This window comes from Typopeltis vanoorti, unplaced genomic scaffold (assembly GCF_054136105.1).
Source record: "Typopeltis vanoorti isolate ZY-2024b unplaced genomic scaffold, IOZ_Tvanoo_1.0 HiC_scaffold_71, whole genome shotgun sequence".
Classification (NCBI taxonomy): domain Eukaryota; kingdom Metazoa; phylum Arthropoda; class Arachnida; order Uropygi; family Thelyphonidae; genus Typopeltis; species Typopeltis vanoorti.
The window spans coordinates 143,410-163,385 of NW_028328177.1; the positions used below are offsets into that span (position 1 = coordinate 143,410).

Sequence of the window (19,976 nt, forward strand, 5' to 3'; positions counted from 1 at the left end):
ACCAGGAACACTCATTAGGGAAATACCTCTGAAATTCTCAAATTCAATTTTATTTCCCTTTTTTGTATATGGGTACTTCAAAAGCTCTACTCCAATCAGCTGGAATTCATCCCTTTGTCTCCAGGTCTTCAGAACTATGCAGTACAACCACTGCAAGACTTTTATACCTCCATACTTGAGCATTTCTGGTCAAATATCATCTACTCCCACCTTTTCTACAATTTCAGGCTTTTGATGGCTTTTTCTATTTTAAGCATAGATATGTATTTCTGATTGCATGCCTGTTTAGTGGTTTTTTTCCCACTGTGCTGTCACTGATTGTTTCATTTAGCAATGTTGCGAAGTAATTTCTTCACACATCAAGCATATCCTTTTCTCTAGTTTTCATATCACCTTTATCATCTGTAACTCCTTTTACAGAGCTCTTTCCTCTTTACTTTAAAACTTTCTTATATGTTCTTCTTTTCAACATGAAAATCAATTTTTATCCTGCTCAAGTTAAATGGTGATCACTTCCAATTTCAGATCCTCTGTACACTCTAGTGTCCTGCACCAGGGAGAAAACATCGCTACAAACAATAACATAGTCAATAAGACTTTTCTTATTCCTTGCCTCTTCTCTCTATGTGAATTTGTGCACATTTTTATGTTGGAACATTGCGTTAGTAAAAACTGTCCTGAGCAGAAATCCAAGAGATATTTGCCATTATTATTAGCTTTGCTCTTTTCCCCAAATTTTCCAAAATATTTTTGTTGGGATCTATTTAGATCGCCAACTTTTACTTTTTCATTGTGACAGTTGCTTTCTCTAAAGCAGTGGTCCTTAACCGGTGTTCCCCAGAACACTTGTGTTCCGTGAACTGGTCACAAGTGTTCAGCCAATTAAAGGTGTCATATGACATCTTGGTATCTTAAACATCTGCGTGTAGCTACGAATTATTTTCGTTATAACAGAACAATTAATAGTATTGGAAGAAACGATTTCAAGTTACTTTCCTTCCTTAAATACACACAATTATGACTGGATACGAAATCCATTTAATATATCGAGTTGTGAATTTTCGTTACAAGAAGAAGAAGAACAATTAGTTACCTTGTCAGATTGTATTCTAAAAATGAAATTCTCTGAAATAACTCTGGAGGAATTTTAGATTTTAGTTCACATCTCAGCTCTCTTTACAAGAGCACTGAAAATTTTGTTACAGTTTTCTACATCATATTTGTGCGAGCTCAGTTTCTCAACATTAACCAATATAAAAACTAATGAAAAACTAACTAATATAGACAAAGAGATGAGGGTACCTATATCACATATTAGACCTGATATTGATGAAATCTACAAAAGCCGACAAGCTGAAGTATCGCTTTAAAATAAGTTCCATTTTTATAAAAGGCAAGTCCATGCATATTTTTATTGTTAGTTTTATGACCCTAATGCTTTTGGTGTTCCCCAAATTTTTCTTATAATCAAAAGTGTTCAGTGACTTTGAAAAGGTTAAGAATCACTGCTCTAAAACTTCAAAAAATTCCTCCATTTCTGCCTTCGGAGAACCTTCTGTAGGGACTATAGGCACATTGTCCAATTCCCTATTCTTCTGATATTTGCCCACATCACTCTACTTAATACTGCCTGCAATTAAGAGATTAATTTCGTTTTTTGTGTTCAAAACTATAACCACTCCTTCTTTTCCATGATTGTTACTGCCTGAATATAACATTTTGTATTTATTGCTTAGAAAGATCTTCCCAATTTTTGCGTTTTTTGTTTCAGTCAGCCCTGTACTTATCCCGTTCCTCAGACAGCTCCATTTCTTTGCAACTTAGGTTTCTCATGTTAATAGTACCAATCTTGAACTCTGGTAATGTTGAGTTGGGGGGGGGTGCATTTCAGGATTTGTTCCAGTAGCTATCTTTTTACTATTCATGCTGGTTCCATGGTGAAAAAAATGGGGGACTTGTTTAACTGGGCGACAACCCAGGTGGGATGAAATTCTGTCATGTTGTACTATCATTTTATTTGTGATTTTATTTTATTTTATTTGTGGAAGGGGATATATGTGTGGAGCTATAAAGCAGGTGAATGATAAGCACAGGAGGTTGTAGCAGTACAATGGCATAAACATCTGACAGTGAAAGATATTTAGAAGTGGTATATCAGTTGTTTAACCACATCGCTGTCAATATGGATAAAATACATCACTCTTCTACACTTCGTATCCATCACAAATTTCAATGTAATATCACTGGTATTACAATTTTAATATGAACTTCACATGCATGGTAATTTGGGCATAAATATTTATGTCCTGGCCGGTTGGGTGGTTAAGAGTCTTTTGAAGGGACTCTTATCAGATTGCCAACCCAGGATCAAATTACAGTGATGAGTGGCAAAATAAAATAAAATAATTGAAAAATGCAAATGCAGATATATATTCTTGCTGATCACCTATATGGATAGGTGATCAGCAAGTTAATGGCCAATAAAAACAACACACAACAAGGGTGATCCAAATGGTAAGGAAGGCAAAATCATATTAGGAGAAGACACCAGCTGAGCAGGGTAAAGGAAATCTCAAAGAGTTCTATAGCTGCATGGTGAATAAAAGAAAGAGTGACTGCCAGCCTGGCTGGCCGAGTGGTTAGCGTATCTGCTCTCTAGCCAAAAGGCTGTGGGTTCAAATCCATGCGTGGGCATGGATGTTTGTGATTGTCTGTGGAAATACCAGTGGTGGTGGTGGCGGTTAGCGGTAGATGGCATTGGTGTATTGAGTGGCAGAGACAGAGCTCTAGAGCAGGTGCCTTCCCTCGATGAGTCTTTGGACTACCTGGAGGTATATAATAATAATAAATGGATAACTTTAAGAAAAATTGATAGTAGGGAAACTGATGAAATAGTTGAGTTACAGATTAATCACTTTCTAAGAGTATATCATCTAGGTAGAGATAATGCAATAACAGCTGCATTTGATAAAGGCAATGGCTATACAGTGACATTGCTAGATTTTGCAAATGCATTTGTCTAGATACTGCATGGAGCCGTGTTGCAGAAACTGGAGCAAGTGTGAATGGATATAAAGCAGGTGACATGGATAAAATGATAGCTAATGAACAGACATTGAAGAGTAATATATGGAGGAATTCAGTGCAGTATACGAGAATGCTTGGTGAATAGTGAATATACTGCAAGGCTCTGTATTTGGATTGTTCCTTTTTGATTTTCATATTAATGATATAAATATGATGTAATTGGAGATATTCAGTTGTTTATTGATGATGCAAGAGTGAGTAGAGCAAAAGTTAATAAAGACGATATAGAGATCCTGTGAATGACTGATGCAGACTCCTAGTTTGGGGAAAGGATAGCCATTCTCAGTTCAGTGTAGCATAGTGCAAAGTTATGCATTTTGGGATGAAAAGATTACAACATTACTGTTTACTACATCGAGAGAGCTGAATTGTAAATTAACTGAGTTAGAGATTTAAGGGCAGTTTGCAGACAGGGATTTAATGATAAGAATGCATGATGGTAAGGACCTTTTTTATAGCCAACTTTTATAGCAAAGTTGGCTATAAAAAGGTCCTAAGATTACGTGGATGTTAAGAACACATTAACAAGCAGGATAATCCTTTATTATCTCTCTCTCTTTGAGGCTTTGATAAGACTGCATCTTCACTACTGCACACAGATCATCATCATCTGTGTTCATTGGGAATAAGGCAACAGTAGGGATGATAGAGGAGTAAGGAAGACAGCAATAGGACTATGGAAATGCTCCCTCTGACAATAGATTAAAGGTGTGAAGGTTGCAATGTCCGCGCGGTTAGCTGAGTGGCTTTGCACCTCGCAACCATATGCCTGGGAAAGGAGTGTCCTGGATTCGATTCCCATCGCTGACGCGAGGAGCTTAAGGATCTATCTCAGCGATAGCCAAGTTAGCCGGTCTTGAGCGTGGACAGTAGGGTTTTTTCTCCCCAGTTTGCCTGGGGTTTTTCATCCTGCAAAGAAGACAAACCGGCCTTGAGAACTCAACACCACTACGGACATAGGATACAATGCTGTGTAGGGCTGACCACCTTATCCTGAGAACAGCTGAGGTCTGATTAATAACTCCTCAACACCACAAGGTAAAAGAGGGAAAAAGGAAAAATGAGGTTGCATTATTAAGTTGATGATCCGAAAACAAGAGATATGATAGAATCGTATAAGTCATTAAAGGGATTTTATTGGAAAAGCATGAGGACTAGGTGTGTCAATATCTTCAACAATCAGTTGAAAATATAATCAGCCCTAATTATCACTTAGACAAGAAGCTGTAGGTCATTTTACCCTTCTATATAAAAACGCATACACAGCACTTCATTAAGAAAATTAAGAACTTAGGCAGCAAAGGTGTACCAAACAATTTGACTTTTGTGCTTTTTTCATAAATGTTTCCGTTATAATATCACTTGTCTTCTTTTAAAAGACAGAGAGGAGGAGGGTGCTAGAGGAAACGAAAAGTACCATTTTGCAAAATAATTGGTGATATTGCTTGAATTTTAGTATGCTGTTGTTTAGTTTTTGATAACTTAGTGCAGTGTTTCTCAAAGTGTGGTAAGCGTACCCCGGGGCACGCGAAAGATCGTTAGGGGGTGCGTGGCAATTTTTGGCTATGCATAATTAAAGGAGTCATTATATTTTTCAATAAACAGTGCAATCAGAGACAACTGGGATAAAACGGCACTAACTAATGAATCACATCCCCAACAGAAACTGCTGTATAGACCAAGCAAAACCATATGTTGTCAGTGGAACATATGGTTTTGCTTGACACAACCCCCGTCGTTAACGTGTTAAAACTAAGAAATATATAACGAATGCATTTCAGATATTATGGAATTTGGTTGAAGGGAATTAGCATTTCAACTCAACTGTTGAAATGCTAATTTGTCTTTGGTTCGCACGATCTTTTGTTAATACTGCACCAATCATATGCAGATCTTCGCTGCTCTACGTATCTCAAGTCTTGTAAATTACTGGTAATTTTTGCTTGAAATAATGGGAAAGAAGATGATGCTATTTGGGTAGATGACTTTGACGATGCATACAAAGAAACTGTTCTCGATGCCAAAAGTAGTGATAGCGAGTAAGAGCTTTTTGGTAAGTCACACCATTTTCAGTTTTTTTCTGAAAACTTTAGTTTCCGAAAATTCAAGCACGTATCTCACAACACGATTTTTTAGCTTTAATTTTGAGAAAAAAGTTAGAGTTATATTCAAGTAAATACAGTATTTTTTTTAGCTTTCAAATTCTTATGTATGGATCATTGGTTAAAGATTGGATTTATAAAACCCCCAAAAGAGAGCAATATAGCAAATACAAGTAGCTGTAAGCAACAAGAAAATGATGATATTGCATCTGGATCAAATGAAATTGATAAGAGTGTGTCGGCTGACATCTCTAGAGAACCAAAATTTAAAAACAAATCATATTTTTTGTTTACATGAACATATAAATTCAAATAAAATAGATATTTAATTTTAATTAATATTTTAAATAATTTATTAATTTGAACCAATTAATTTTTTAATTTATTTATTTTTAATCAATTTTTTAATTATTTTATTTAGTTTTAGTTAATTTTTAATTAATTAATTTATTTATTTTTAATTAATTAATTTATTTATTTTTAATTAATTAATTTATTTATTTTTAATTAATTAATTTATTTATTTTTAATTAATTAATTTATTTATTTTTAATTAATGAATGGATTTATTTTTTTAATTAATTAATTAGGGGGTACTTGGTAATAATGAAAATTTAAGAAGGGGTATGCGGTTATCTGAAGTTTGAGAATCACTGACTTAGTGGATCTGCATGATTTTTGGCATTGGGGCAAATTGTCATCATCATTATCAAATTCCTGCCATGTACCCTCAAGGGGCGTACAGGATATGACAATACTACATGAAAAAATTACATCATTACTAACTTCCTATCTACAATTTTCCTCCAAATCAGTCTGTTACTTGTCAAGACTCCAACATTATCAGATCTTATATTTCTATCGTCTAAGGCACTTTGTACCGTATCAATCCACCTATATCTTGGTCTTCCTCTGGGTCGTTTTCCTGCCAACCTGGCAGAGAACACTTGTTTTGCTAATCTTTCCTCGCCCATTCTATTTAAGTGACCATACCATCTGAGATTAGCTCTGCTAACGCATTCCTGGATGCTGACAATGTCAAGTTCTTTCCTAATATCCTCATTTTTAATATGATATTGCCATTGATGCTATCTGTTCACGCTTCTAATCTTTCTCAGGACTCTCATATCTGCGGTCTCTAGTCTTTGGTGAAGTGTTTTACTTCTGACCCAGCTCTCAGATCCATAAGTTAAAACTGGTTTGAGCACTGTCTTGTATACAGCTAATTTAGTGTTCCGACTAATTTCTTTCTTATTCCATATGAATTTATTCAATTGACTTCCCACCATACCAGCTTTGCTGATTCTGTTGTCTATTTCTATATTTAATTTACCATCTTCAGTAAAAATCATGCCTAAGTAGCTGAAATGTTTTACTTGTTCCACAGGTTCTCCATTCACAACACAGTTGACATTTTCAATGATTCTGCCTATTTTCATTGTCTTTGTCTTTTTATTGCTGACCTTCATACCATATCTATTACAACAGCTATTCAATTTAGTCAGAGAATCTTGCAGACTTGTAGCGGATTTATTTGGCAAATTGTTACTAACTTTATTAATTGAAATTTTGAATCATGTATTCTTTGAATGGAATACAATGGTAGTACTCACGAAGTCACCATGAGGGTATTGACTGGTGTGACTAGTTGAGTGATATGAAAATCAAGTTTCAAAAATAGTTCGATGTTCTGAGTGTAATATGTATGCATGATGTATACTATCTGTCTCATCCTCACCTTTATGTATTTTCATCATCTTGTGCTGTTGCAACCATATTTTCAACCTGCTATCCATCTTCTTCCTGTTGTACAATCTGTTTAGTTGTGCTATCCTGCTTCACAAGTACATTTTGATCATTTATTACATTAAACTCTTGACTCTGTGCCTTCTCAGCAAACAATAGTCTTTCTAAATGCCCAACACCGAATCCATTCAAATGCTATCCATCAACTTTAAACCATTTCAACTTTCCTTCTAATTCACTGCACAGATTAAAAATTGACCTTCCTTTGCCTCACACAACTCAGCCATCTTACTATTCAATATAATTATTATTATCAACATTTGACCTCCATGGAGTCAGAGATCCATCATGGGAGGTACTCACTATTGCATACAATGCTCATCCAACTGCGTCTTAAACTGATTCAATGTGTCCACATCCACACCACACTCAGGCAATGCATTCCACTCACCAACCACCCTTCATGCAAAGAACTTGCTTTTCACTCCTTTGCCCACACCCTCCTCATACAGTTTCCAGCAATGGCCTCTTGTTCTACTCCCCTTTCCCATTCTATGAAAAATCTCTTCCATGTCTACCTGATAACAACCCTCTGACCAGCTTATATGTCTCAATCATATCCCCAACCTTCCTCCTATTCATGAGGCTCTGCAACTTACATTCTCTCAATCTCTCCTCGTACTCCAGATTCTAAAGACCACTGACTACCTTTGTGAATCTTCTGTGTACCCTTTCCAACATATCCTTGTGACCATGAAAACCTGGCGACCAATTCTGTGCACAATAATCCATATGAGGCCTGATCAAGGTATTATACAATGGAATCATAAACTCTCTATTTCTGCATGACGGTTCTCTGTATCATTGCCATTATTTGATGTGACATCTTCACAACTTGTGCAATGTGTCCCATGAATTTCAGGTCCTTGTCCACCATCACTCCTAGATTTCTCATATCTCCTCTACTTCTGTTAAAGTTTCTCCACCAAGTGTATGCTTTGCATCCCATCGTTGCTTACAAAATCTCAAAACCTTACACTTGGCAACATTGAACTGACAGTTCCACTTACCTGCCCATTCATGCAATCTTATCAAGTCCTCTTGTAAGGCACCAGAACGTTCATTGCCAACCACGCGATATCGCGTGATACAAGTTCTCACCGGTCGGCCGATCCCGCATTATCGCGTGGCCGTCGCTATCAAGTTTCTAAGCAGAATAGTATAGCGGCCACAGCGAAACAGCGCGTAATATTTATATCGGCCACTAGGGAAGGGATCGACTTTCGCGGAGTGGGGATGGCCGCCAGCCATTGTCTATTGTGTATGTTAGCCAGTGTGCACAGTGGCGGCGTTCGGAGGCGACGATTTTGTTTAGTTATTCGTTGAAGTTTGGTTTTTATTTATTTTGAGTATTGTTTTTTTTTTTTTTTTTTTAGTAAGTTCCCTATAAATGTTGATTTTTGCTAATTATTTTTTTCTATTTGTACGTTATTTTAAAAAATTCTATGTGATTATAAAAGACTCATAACTAAAGTTATAATTATTATATTTAAATGTTTTTTATTTGTAAAATATATAACTTATTTGACCGAATTACATATCACGCAATATCGCGTAATAGATATTTAGAGTACATAAATCTTATGTACATAATAATAAAAGCATATAAATAATATATTAACTTATTTTGAGCACAATAAAAACTAAATAAAAAAATTTGGCCACCACACGAAATTCCAATTTTCAGCTTGGCAATGAACGTGTTAACATCAGCCTGACTGTGCATTGCTCTCCCAGTTTTGCATCATCCGTAAATAGCTGGATATTACTAGTTAAACCCAACCCAATATCATTAACATACAAATTGAACAACAATGGCTCCAAAACTGACCCCTGTGGTACACCCCTGGTATGACCTTTCTCTTTAGAGATACTGCACTCCCACATACAACTTTCTGATACCTATCTGACAGCCAGTCACTGTGTTGGATCGTTGCCATTCTACCACTTTCATCCCTTAACTTCATCTTTCCATGAACATTTTTCCTTCTACTTGCCACATATCTAAAAAAACTCTCTAGGGTATTTCTTTGCCTGATTTGCCAATTTCTGCTCATGCTCTCTTTTTGTTTTCCTTACTAACTGAGTCACCCTCCTGGTGTGTTCTTTATATTCTTTATGTGACTGATTACCATTATTCATCTTGTACTTCCTCCAAAATACTTTATGCTTCCAGATTTCATGAGTGAGCTCCACATTAATCCATTTTTGACCTACCTTATTCAGCCTTTTGGCCTTTGGGATACATTCATACATTGATGCTGTTATGCATTTCTTTGTAAGTTCCCATGCAGCGTTTATTTCCTTAATTCTCAGCTCCTCAATCCATGTTATAGCCCGAAGCCTAAGTTTATCATAGTCACCAGCCTTATAATTCCACATATATCCTTTCCTCGCAAAAGTCTGCATAAGACTAGGCACAACATAGGTGATTACTTCATGATCACTTTCACCAACTGGAGGAAAATGTGAAACCCCCTCTAACAATTACATCCTCTGATGAAATGATCAGATGTAGAACTCTTGATCCTCGCGTGCCTTCCTTTATGTGCTGACTGAGATAGTTATCTCTCAAGAACTCGAGAAATTCACTTCCCTTATTCCTAAATGCTATCTCATCGTTCCAATCTATACTTCCATAATTAAAATCACCCATAATAATTACCCTTCCTTTGTTCACTAATCGAAGTTGTTTATACATTTCTTCATCACCACCTTCCACAATCCCACGTCTATAGCAACATCCAACAAAATATGTCTTCCTCTTGACCTCCACATTACACCACACTGCATCATAACCATTGCCACTATTTCCCCGCTTTCATGTTTACCTTATGTGGACTTAATTTCCCTGCTATCATCAGTAGCACCCCCCCCTACTGTCCTGCCTTTTCTATCCTCACGAAAAATACTGTACCCTCCCATTTCTATTCCCGTTACGATATCATCTTCATTCAACCACGTTCACTTATTGCAATGAGTTGGGGTTGAATAAACTCAATCATTCAAACCATTTCATCCCCTTTATTTCTGATACTTCTGACATTTGTAAACGAACACAACGGTTCATTTTTAGGTCTATAGCCAGTCTATCCAAGTTGGTTGGTTGTGATTTTCCCACTTCATCTGCCAAATCACCTTTATCACTGCTTACCACATATATCTGCTCAATCTCCACTTCTCCACTCACATTGCAATATACCCCATATTCATACACACATTCATTGCCACTTTCAACATTCACTCTCTCTATACCATGTCTCCCTGTCCACCCGAGTGCCTCCTGTTTCCCTGGTCCTCTTGCATTCCCGTTCTCTCTCTTCCTCTCTCACACTACTGTTTCCACTGCCAAGCACTGCTATCTCTTCAGTACCACTCTCCTGATTTTTCTCTTCATCTCTTCCTTCTGATCTCTGGCATGCATCACACACTGTACTTCCACACACTATACTTTCATACAGCAACACTTTCTCCAGGACACTCACTCCCAAGCCATTTAAAAGCAACCCATCATGCCTGTATAATTTCATTCTTCCCTCAAACACATGCCATACATCCACAAATTCCACTCCCTTCTCCTCACACAGCTCTGCCATTATCTCTGCTTTCCTCAATTCACTACTCTCATATCTGGGCAACATGCCTACGATTTTTCCAACAACACTATTTTTAATTTTGCATAATGGGTGATGATCACAGGTAACTATGAAAGAAAAGAGAAGATTTACAGAAAAGAAATTTATTCTACTAGAGCAGTTGCTGTAGATAATGAGTTTCTTAATTAAATTTCCTGTCACCAGTAATATATATTTCATGTGTAATTAAATTAAAGTATGTTCTAACACTATATCAATCAATTATATATTTTTCATGATTTCTTTGGCTAAGAAATGTATAATTAGTTTCATGGCATTATATGAAATTTAAGGGAGGGGAAAGAAAGCCTACATTTTCACTACTTTGTGTATTTCATAAACTATACCAATATATTAAAAATAAAAATAAAATACATAAATAATTTACCCACATCAAACTTTGCTTGAAAATTGTAATTAATAATATCCATTTCGTCCATACGCAGAAGAATGACTGTTTTCTGACAGCTGAAACATAAGTAAGTCTGTGTTTACAAAAGCACGCAAATATTGACATGTTAATTCTATTTTCTTGAAATAAACTAACAATCACTACTCTAATTAGTCAATACTTAATTTACAATAAATCTCTGAAATAACAGAAAGACATGTCATGAGATATGCTTATACAGTTTTACTTGCATAGATATAAAATAAGAGTAACCTGCAAAAAATGGTGGCAGCATTGTCATTCCATGACTTTAATTTAGATTTCTGTCGTTTCATTAAGTGTGAGGTCTGTTATATGTATTCTTTCGATTACATAAATGATTTGTGGATATTTGGTGAGGATGGAAGGAAGAGATGGAAGAGTATGATGTGTTTCCTGAGGACAGAAGGGGTAAAAAGGGAGGGGAGTGCTATTGATGAAAGAGAAAGAGTTATGTCCATACAAGGTAGAGATGCAAGAGGGAAATAGTGCCAGTGGTTTTGAGGCAGTATGGTGTGAGATAGAGGTGAATGGAATCAAATACTTGGTTGGATGTTGTTATAGACCACGAAATGTGGGTGGTGGTGATAATGAAATGTACAATCAAATTAGCCAAGTAAATAAGAAAAGGGTGATCATTATGGGTGATTTTAATTATGGCAATATAGACTGGAATGATGAGATAGCAAATGGAAGTAAAGAAAATGAGTTTCTTGAGTTTTTGAGGGATAACTACTTCAGACAATATGTAACAGAGGGCAAACAAGGATTGAGGGTCTTGGATTTGGTCATCTCATCAGAGGAGGTAATTATAAATGAGGTGTCAAATCATCCATCAATTGGTGATAGTGACCATGAGGTGATTACCTGGGTGGATGCCAACAGTGCGAGGACCTCTGTGAGAAAAGGGTATATGTGGAACTACAAGGGGCATGATTATGAAGAGATAAGGAGATAGCTTGAGGGTTTAACATGGAGCTTGGGGGATTTTCAAAAACTGTCTACTAGATGCAATGTCTAAATGTATTCCAAGGGTGAGAAGGTTAAATAAGGTAGATGTGAGATGAATGAGTACAGAGATTAAGTGTGATACAGAGAAAAAGGGTATTGTGGAGGCAGCATAAGAGAAGTGGAAATAACAAATTCCATGAGGTCTACAATGACCAAGCAAGGAGGGTGACTTGGATGGTGAGAGTAGTTAAAGAGAGGTATCAACAGCAGTTAGCTAATGAAGCCAAAAAGAATCCAAGGAGTTCTTTCAATATGTAGCCAGCAAAAGAAAGAATGATTATGGAAGGTGACATTGATTGGAGAAAATGGTATAAAGACAGCTGTTGCAGAAGGTGTGGTGGAGATACTTAATGAGCAGTTCATAAAGATCTTTCAATCTTGTGAATGTGACTTCATGGAGGAATTGAGAGCAGTTGATGATGGGGAGGAGAGGCTGTGAGCAAGAGGTGTATGGGGAGTTGAGTAAACTAAATGTTAATAAAGCTGTGGGACTTGATAAAATATCACCACGTATTCTGAAGGAATGTGTCAGTGAGTTAACCCTGCCTTGAAATATTTTTTTAATATGAGTCTTGCACTCGGTCAAGTTCCTAAGGAGTGGAAGGAGGGCAAGATCGTGCCACTTCATAAATGAGGTGATCAAACTCAAGCATCAAACTATAGGTCTATCTGTGTGTCAGGTGTTGTGGTTAAGTTGTTGGAGAAGCTTGTGAGAACTAGGATTCAGAGCTGGGTTGACAACAATGGTATCATCTTTGATGGACAGCATGGATTTGCTAAAGGGAGGTCATGTTTTAGTAATGTACTTATTATTACAATAAAGTGACTGCTTCCTTGGACAGAGGAGAAGGATACACTGTAATATACTTGGATTTTGCAAAAGCTTTTGATAGAGTACCTCATGATAAGTTAACAGTCAAACTAGAGCAGATGGATTTGGATATTAGATTAGTGCATTGGATTGGAGATTGGCTATCTGATAGGTATCAACAAGTTGTGTATGGGGATGTGATATCCAGGAAAAGGAAAGTCACTAGTGGAGTGCCTCAGGGGTCTGTTTTAGGGCCATTACTATTTAACTTATATATTAATGATATTGACAAAGATTTGGATGGAGATATTCAGTTGTTTGCAGATGATGCAAAGTTGGGACGAACCATAAGGAGTAGTGAAGATGTTGTGGCCTTGCAGAAAGACTTGAATAAATTGAGTAATTGGGCACGGAAATGGGGATGTGGGTTCAATGTTACAAAATGTAAGGTTTTAAAATTTGGAAAACAAAGATGTGATGCAGAATTTATGCTTGGTGAGGATACATTGTTGGAGGTGGAAGAAATAAGAGATCTGGGAGTGATAGTGGGTAAGGATCTGAAATTTAGAGGACACAGAGCCAAAATTATGAAGACAACACAAAGGCTTCTGGGAATGATGCGGAGGTCACTGACGTGTAGAAGTAGGGAGATCCTTGTTCAGTTGTATAAGCCTTTGATTAGGCCACACATGGACTATTGTGCCCAGATTTGGTCACCTGGTTTTCAGAAGGATGAAGAGATGTTGGAAAGGGTCCAAATGTTCTGATCTCTGGAATGTTGAGTGTGAGGAAAGTTTGAGGAGATGCAATTTGCAGAGTCTGGTAGACAGGAGGAAGAGGGGAGATATGATAGAGACCTACAAGTTGGTAAGGGGTTGTTATAGGATCAATGCTGGAGGAGTTCTACAGAAAATAGTGGGAGATCGGTGGAGAACCAGAGGTCATCCCTGAAAACTGTATAAAGAAGGTGTGAGTAGGGGAGTGAGAGGCAGGTTTTTTTCGTGCAGAGTTGTAAATGTTTGGAAAGCCTTGCCTGCGAGTGTGGTGTCTGTAGGGAGTTCAAATGTGTTCAAATGGAGAAAATGTGTTCAAAGCATGGTATGATGAGCTGTGTGTGTGTGATAAAAGGACCTCCCAGACGAGTCTTTGACTCCATGCAGTCTTGGGTAATAATAATAATGTGTGTATATGCTGGCCTGGTTGGCCAAGTGGTTACCGTATCCACTCTCCAACCAAGAAGCTGCAGGTTCGAATCCCGCATGGGCATGAATGTTTGTGATTGTCTTCACCCTTCATTCATTCATTCACCCAGGTATAAATATACTCTCCCAATATGGACTGGGTCACTATGGAAGTAGTAGATCCAAAACTTCTCTCAATGGAAGAGGCGTTCACCCTGCTGTGGGTAGAAAAATAGACTGTTCATCATCATCATATATATATATATATATATTAAAAACACTAAAATAATGCCAGTGAAAATATCATAGATTCACATGTAGAATCAAATTACTCACTAAATAATTGCTAATGCAGAACATGATCTACTGCTAGTATTTTATATGTATAAAAAGAAAAAAAAAATTTATTTTCAGCCTATTTTCTACCCACTACAGGGTGAATGCCACTCCCATTGCTTGAGGTTTTTGGGTCTACTACTCCCATGGTGACCCAGTCGATATTGGGAGAGAGGACAATCACAAACATGCCTACGTGGGATTCGAACCCGCAGCCTCTTGGCTGGACAGGGGATACATTAACCACTCGGCCAACCAGGCTGGCGTTCATATATTATATATATAGATAGATATAGACATATATAGTTGGAGTATTCAGTAAGTAGTTTGTCTATGTATTTAATCTTCATTACCCTTCATTGTTAGGTCAATGAAGGTCAGAAATGACCTTCATTGACCTAACAATGAAGGTCATTTCTGACCTTCATCGTTAGGACCCTTGCTTTGTCCAATGAAGCTGTCACCGTATTCTAATAAGTAAGTAGATACATGATCTCCCTTTAGCAAATCCATGCAGTAATTCAAAGATAATGCCATTGTTGTCAAACGAATTCTGGATCCTGGCACTTGAACCACAAAATCTCATACATATATAGGCCTATAATTTGATATTTGCGTTCTGTCACTTCCCTTATGAAGCAGTGTGACTTGCCTTCCCTTCCACTCCTTTGGAACTGTACCCACTGCAAGACTCACATTAAACACATATGTCAAGGCAGATTATTATTATTATTCGTGACACCTCCAAGGAGTCCGAAGACTCATCGCGGGAGGAAACCCACTGTACAACTCTCTGTCTCTCTACTACTACACAGAACCTCTACTACCAATCACCTACATCAATGCCATCTACTGCCCACAACCACTACCACCACCACTAGTATTTTTTTGTCTATAAATTGCATGTGTTTTGAAGGGCTGATTTGTGTGTATGCAGGATGAAAAACCCGAGTTTCTGGGAGAAAAAACCCTGCTACCTCCATATGAGATCGGTTAACTCACCTTCGATTAAAAAAGTCCATAAAGATTCCTTTCAAACTCTGTGGAAAGATGCCAACTCTGTGGCACATTCTTTCAAAATACATGGTGATATATTATCAGGTCTCATGGCCTTATTAACATCAAATTTACTCAATTCCCCATACACCCCTTCCTCACTTACAGTCAGTCTCTCCTCTCCATCATCAACTGCTCTTAATCTCTCCACGACATCACATTCACAAATATGAAACACCTTTATGAACTACTGATTAAACATCTCTATATCCTCTGCAGCAGTTGTTCTTATACCATTTTCTCCAATCAATGTCATTCTTCCATAACCATTTCTTTTTTTGCTGGCTACATATTGAAAGAACTCCTTATGATTCTTTTGGCTTCATTAGCTAACTGCTGCTCATACTTCACTTATGCTCTCTTACCAACCAAGTCATCTCTCTTGACTGTTCTTTCTAGTCCTCATGGAATTGATTATTATCGCTCCTCTTATGTTAACTGCATAATGCTTTTTTCTCTGTATTGCATGTTTAATCTCTTCATTCATCCATTTCACACTTATATTATTTAACCTTCTGACCTTTGAAATACATTTAGACATAGATTATACTAGACAGTTTTGGAATATCACCAAAGCAGCATTGATCTCCTTTCCAGCCAATTACTCATTCCACTACAACTCATTCCACTACAACTGCAAGCTGTCTTGTGAGTTCTCATAATCACCAGCCTTGTAGTTTTGCATGTACCCTTTCCTCACAGAGGTCCTCAGACTGCAGCAAACCACTCATATAAGCATTAAATGGTTGCTCTCACCAACTGGAGGGTGATTTTACACCTCATTTATAATAACAGCCTCTGATGAGATGATCAGATTTAAGAACCTCAATCCTCGTATGCGGTAGTTGTCCCTCCAAAACTCAAGAAACTCATTTTCTTTATTTCCAATTGCTATCATAATGCTATCATATAGAAGAAATGAGTGGAAGGAGGGTGATTATTATGGGAGATTTCAACTATGGTCGCATTGATTGGAGTGAGGAGAGGACACACGGGAGGAAGGAATTGGATTCTATGTGGTTATTAAGGGATAACTATCTGCGACAGCATGTAATGGAAAATACTAGGGGTCAGAGAGTGCTTGACCTAGTAATTACATCTGAGGATTTGGCTGTATCAAATATGACCACATTGCCACCAATCGGTGAGAGTGATCATAGGGTCTTGACTTGGGAGGCGGCTAAAAGTGTAGAATTTTCAATTAAGACAGGTTACATGTGGAATTATCGGGCTGGAAAGTATGACAAGCTTAGGAGTTTGATTGGCTCAGTGCCATGGCATGAATAACTGCAAGGACTAGAAGATAGCTGAGTTACTGAGTGAGCACTTTGCAAAGGTGGTGACATTGCAGAAATGAATAAACCAGTAGATTATACAGGAATTGTGGTGAATGAAGTGGAGGTGAGTAGTCTATTGCATAACCTCAATGTCAATACATGTGTGGGATTGGATGGTATACCAGCTCGTGTAGTATGAGAAGCAGCTAAAGAATTGTCAGTACCCTTGACCATTTTGTTTAATTTGAGTCTCCGGTATGGGTTAGTCCCGAGCGGGTGGAAGGAGGGGAAAATAGTTCCACTGCATAAAGGTGGTTCCAAGACTGCTGTTGTAAATTACCGACCGATTAGCATATCAGGAATCATTGTCAAGGTCTTAGAGAAATTAGTCAAGAAAAGAATACAGGATTGGATAGATGAAAATGGGATATTGTATGGGGGACAACATGGTTTTGTGAAGGGTAGATCATGCCTCAGTAACTTGCTCACGTTTTATAACACAGTGACGGCTGAACTGGATAGGGGTAATGGGTTTACAGTGATACTACTGGACCTTGCCAAGGCCTTTGACAGGATACCACATGGAACCCTAATCAGTAAACTGGAGCAGATGGGGATAGATATAAGGTTGGTAAGATGGATAGGAGGGTGGTTGAAGGAGAGATACCAGAGAGTGGTTAATTCAGGAGTGGAGTCAAAAAGACGTCTTGTGACTAGTGGAGTGCCGCAGGGCTCTGTTCTTGGACCACTGCTTTTCAATTTGTTCATCAATGATATTGGAAAGGATTTGAGAGGAAGTGTTCACTTGTTTGCTGATGATGCAAAGTTGGGTAGAGCAATTGTGAGTGCACAGGATGTCAAAATTTTACAGGATGATTTGGATAGTTTGGAGGACTGGGCTAGGAAAAATAGATGTCAGTTTAATGTGGCAAAGTGTAAGGTTATGCACTTTGGGGTGAAAAGAATAGCAGCAGTATATCGCATTGGTGGAACCGTACTCCAGGAGATTGATGAGGCCAGGGATTTGGGAGTGCTGGTGGATAGGGAGTTGAAGTTTAGGGGGCACATTGCAAAAGTGACTAAAACAGCTCACCAAATCACTTGGTTTATGAAAAATACTTTAACATGCAGAGACGAACAAGTTGTTGTTCCTCTGTACCGAGCCTTGATAAGACCCCATCTTGACTTCTGTGCCCAGTTATGGGCACCAGGGTTTCTTCGTGATGGGGAGGAAGTGGAGAGGGTCCAGAGACGAGTGACCAAGATGATTGCAGGTCTGTGGAATGAACCTTATGAGAATAGGTTGAGGATTTGTGGGTTGCAGAAATTGGACGATAGGCGAAGGAGGGGTGATATGATTGAGACATTCAAATTACTGAAGGGTTTTTATAAGATTAATCCAGAAGATATTTTTGAAAATATGACTGGTGGTGGGAGGACTAGGGGCCATGCATGGAAGCTGGGCAAGAGCGTGGTTGACAAGGGTGTTAGAGCTAGGTTTTTTACTTGGAGAGTGGTGAATGAGTGGAATAAGCTTCCAGAGTCTGTTGTGGGTGTTACGACCGTGAATGAGTTCAAGGCAAGATATGATAGATACTGTGTGAATGTTGAATAGTTTCCAGACATGATGTTAGGGCCTCCCTCGATGAGTCTGTCGACTCCTTGGAGTTTACTGGAACAATAATAATAATAATAATCATCACAGCCTATATTGCCATAATTAAAATTGTCCATAATGATCACCCTTTTGCAATTGGCTTGTCTAATTTGACCATCACATTACCAGGTCTGTAACAACATCTAAGCATTTCATTCCATTCACCTCTATCTCACACATTCTGCCTCAAAACTAACACTATTTCCCTCTTGCATCTCTGTCTTGTATGAACATAACAAATGGACATCGATAGCACCTCCCCTTCCCTTTATACCCTTTCCATATTCACAAAACACATCATGTCTTCCATCTCTATTCCTGTCAGGATGTCATCCAATCATGTCTCATTTATTCGAAGACTTTTTGGGTGAACAAACTCAATGAATGCAACCATTTCATTGCCTCGTTTCTTATACTTCTATCATTTGTATACAAACATAACAGTTCATTCCTGGATTTATAAAGAGTTTCACTGATACCACTTAGTTTATGTGACTTCTCCATACTTTCCTCAAGCAATTTCTTTTTCTCCTTATTCACCTCAGTATGTTCTTCAAAGCCAAATGTGTTTTTCTAGATCCCGAGTCTTTTCTTTTTGTCTACACATGCATTCACATCCTCTTTGGAGCATTAACGTTTCTCATGCTGTGTTCTAATGTCCACCCCGAGCCTCCTCATTTCCCTGTTTGTCTTGGACACTTGTTCTCTCATTCTCTATACTCATGCCACCTGCTTCTTCATTCATAACTACCACTTCCATCTCTCCTTTCTTACTCACCCACTCATTCTCATCACTTCTTACTTGATCAGATTCATTCTCTGCACTCATTTCTCTACCTTCCAGCAGCGGTTTCTCCAAATGACTCACACCAAAGCCATTTAAATGAAGTCTATCATTCTCATACAATTCAATTCATCCTTCAAACTTATTCCCACATTAACATTGCACTTCTTTCTCCTCACATTTCTACTAACACATTCACAATCTTTGCCCTTTACCTCATTTCATCACTCTCATATCTGGGCAACACACTGACTACTTTTCTTATCACACTATTATCTTTTATCCTTCTCAACATTCCTCCTGATATCCAGTCATGCATTCTTGTTCCCAATCAAGACAATTATCGCTATTACCACTAGCAATTCTTTTCTTCACTTACTGCTCATATCTAATGCCTCAATCACTCTATTCATTTTACTTCCAGGTAAAACAAATGTTGTGCATCATCTCATCCACCATACCTCTAATAATCAAATCCTCATACAACATCACTTGCAGATCTTTTTTTTCCTCTTTCATACTGATGTCATTTAATTTCATCATTTTCACTCTTCCATACATATTTACAATTCTCTTAATTTTACTCTGAATCTGTTTCATCTCTTGCCTCATTTTAAACAATTTAGCTTTCAAATTTGGTGTCACACTTTCACTCTCATTGACTTGCCCAATTTTATTGCCAGCCATAGATATTGTTTGCCATCAATACTGTTCGCTACCTTACCTTTAATTGCACTGTTTTTTTCAACTTCTGTTTTGTGATGGTAAGAATCACAAAAGTGATACATTCATATCACTTTGTA

The 19,976-nt window shown here is 37.7% G+C and overlaps 1 protein-coding gene across 2 annotated transcripts in view; it reads right to left on the reverse strand.

The window, feature by feature from the left end:
- LOC150092097 (uncharacterized) overlaps positions 1-19,976 on the reverse strand; it is a 399,637-nt gene that overhangs the window by 84,330 nt on the left and 295,331 nt on the right. For both annotated transcript variants that reach the window (XM_090415310.1, XM_090415311.1), the window contains exon 6: positions 11,023-11,098. In XM_090415310.1, the coding sequence (XP_090271436.1) occupies positions 11,023-11,098 (76 nt within the window). The remainder of the gene's footprint in view (positions 1-11,022; positions 11,099-19,976) is intronic.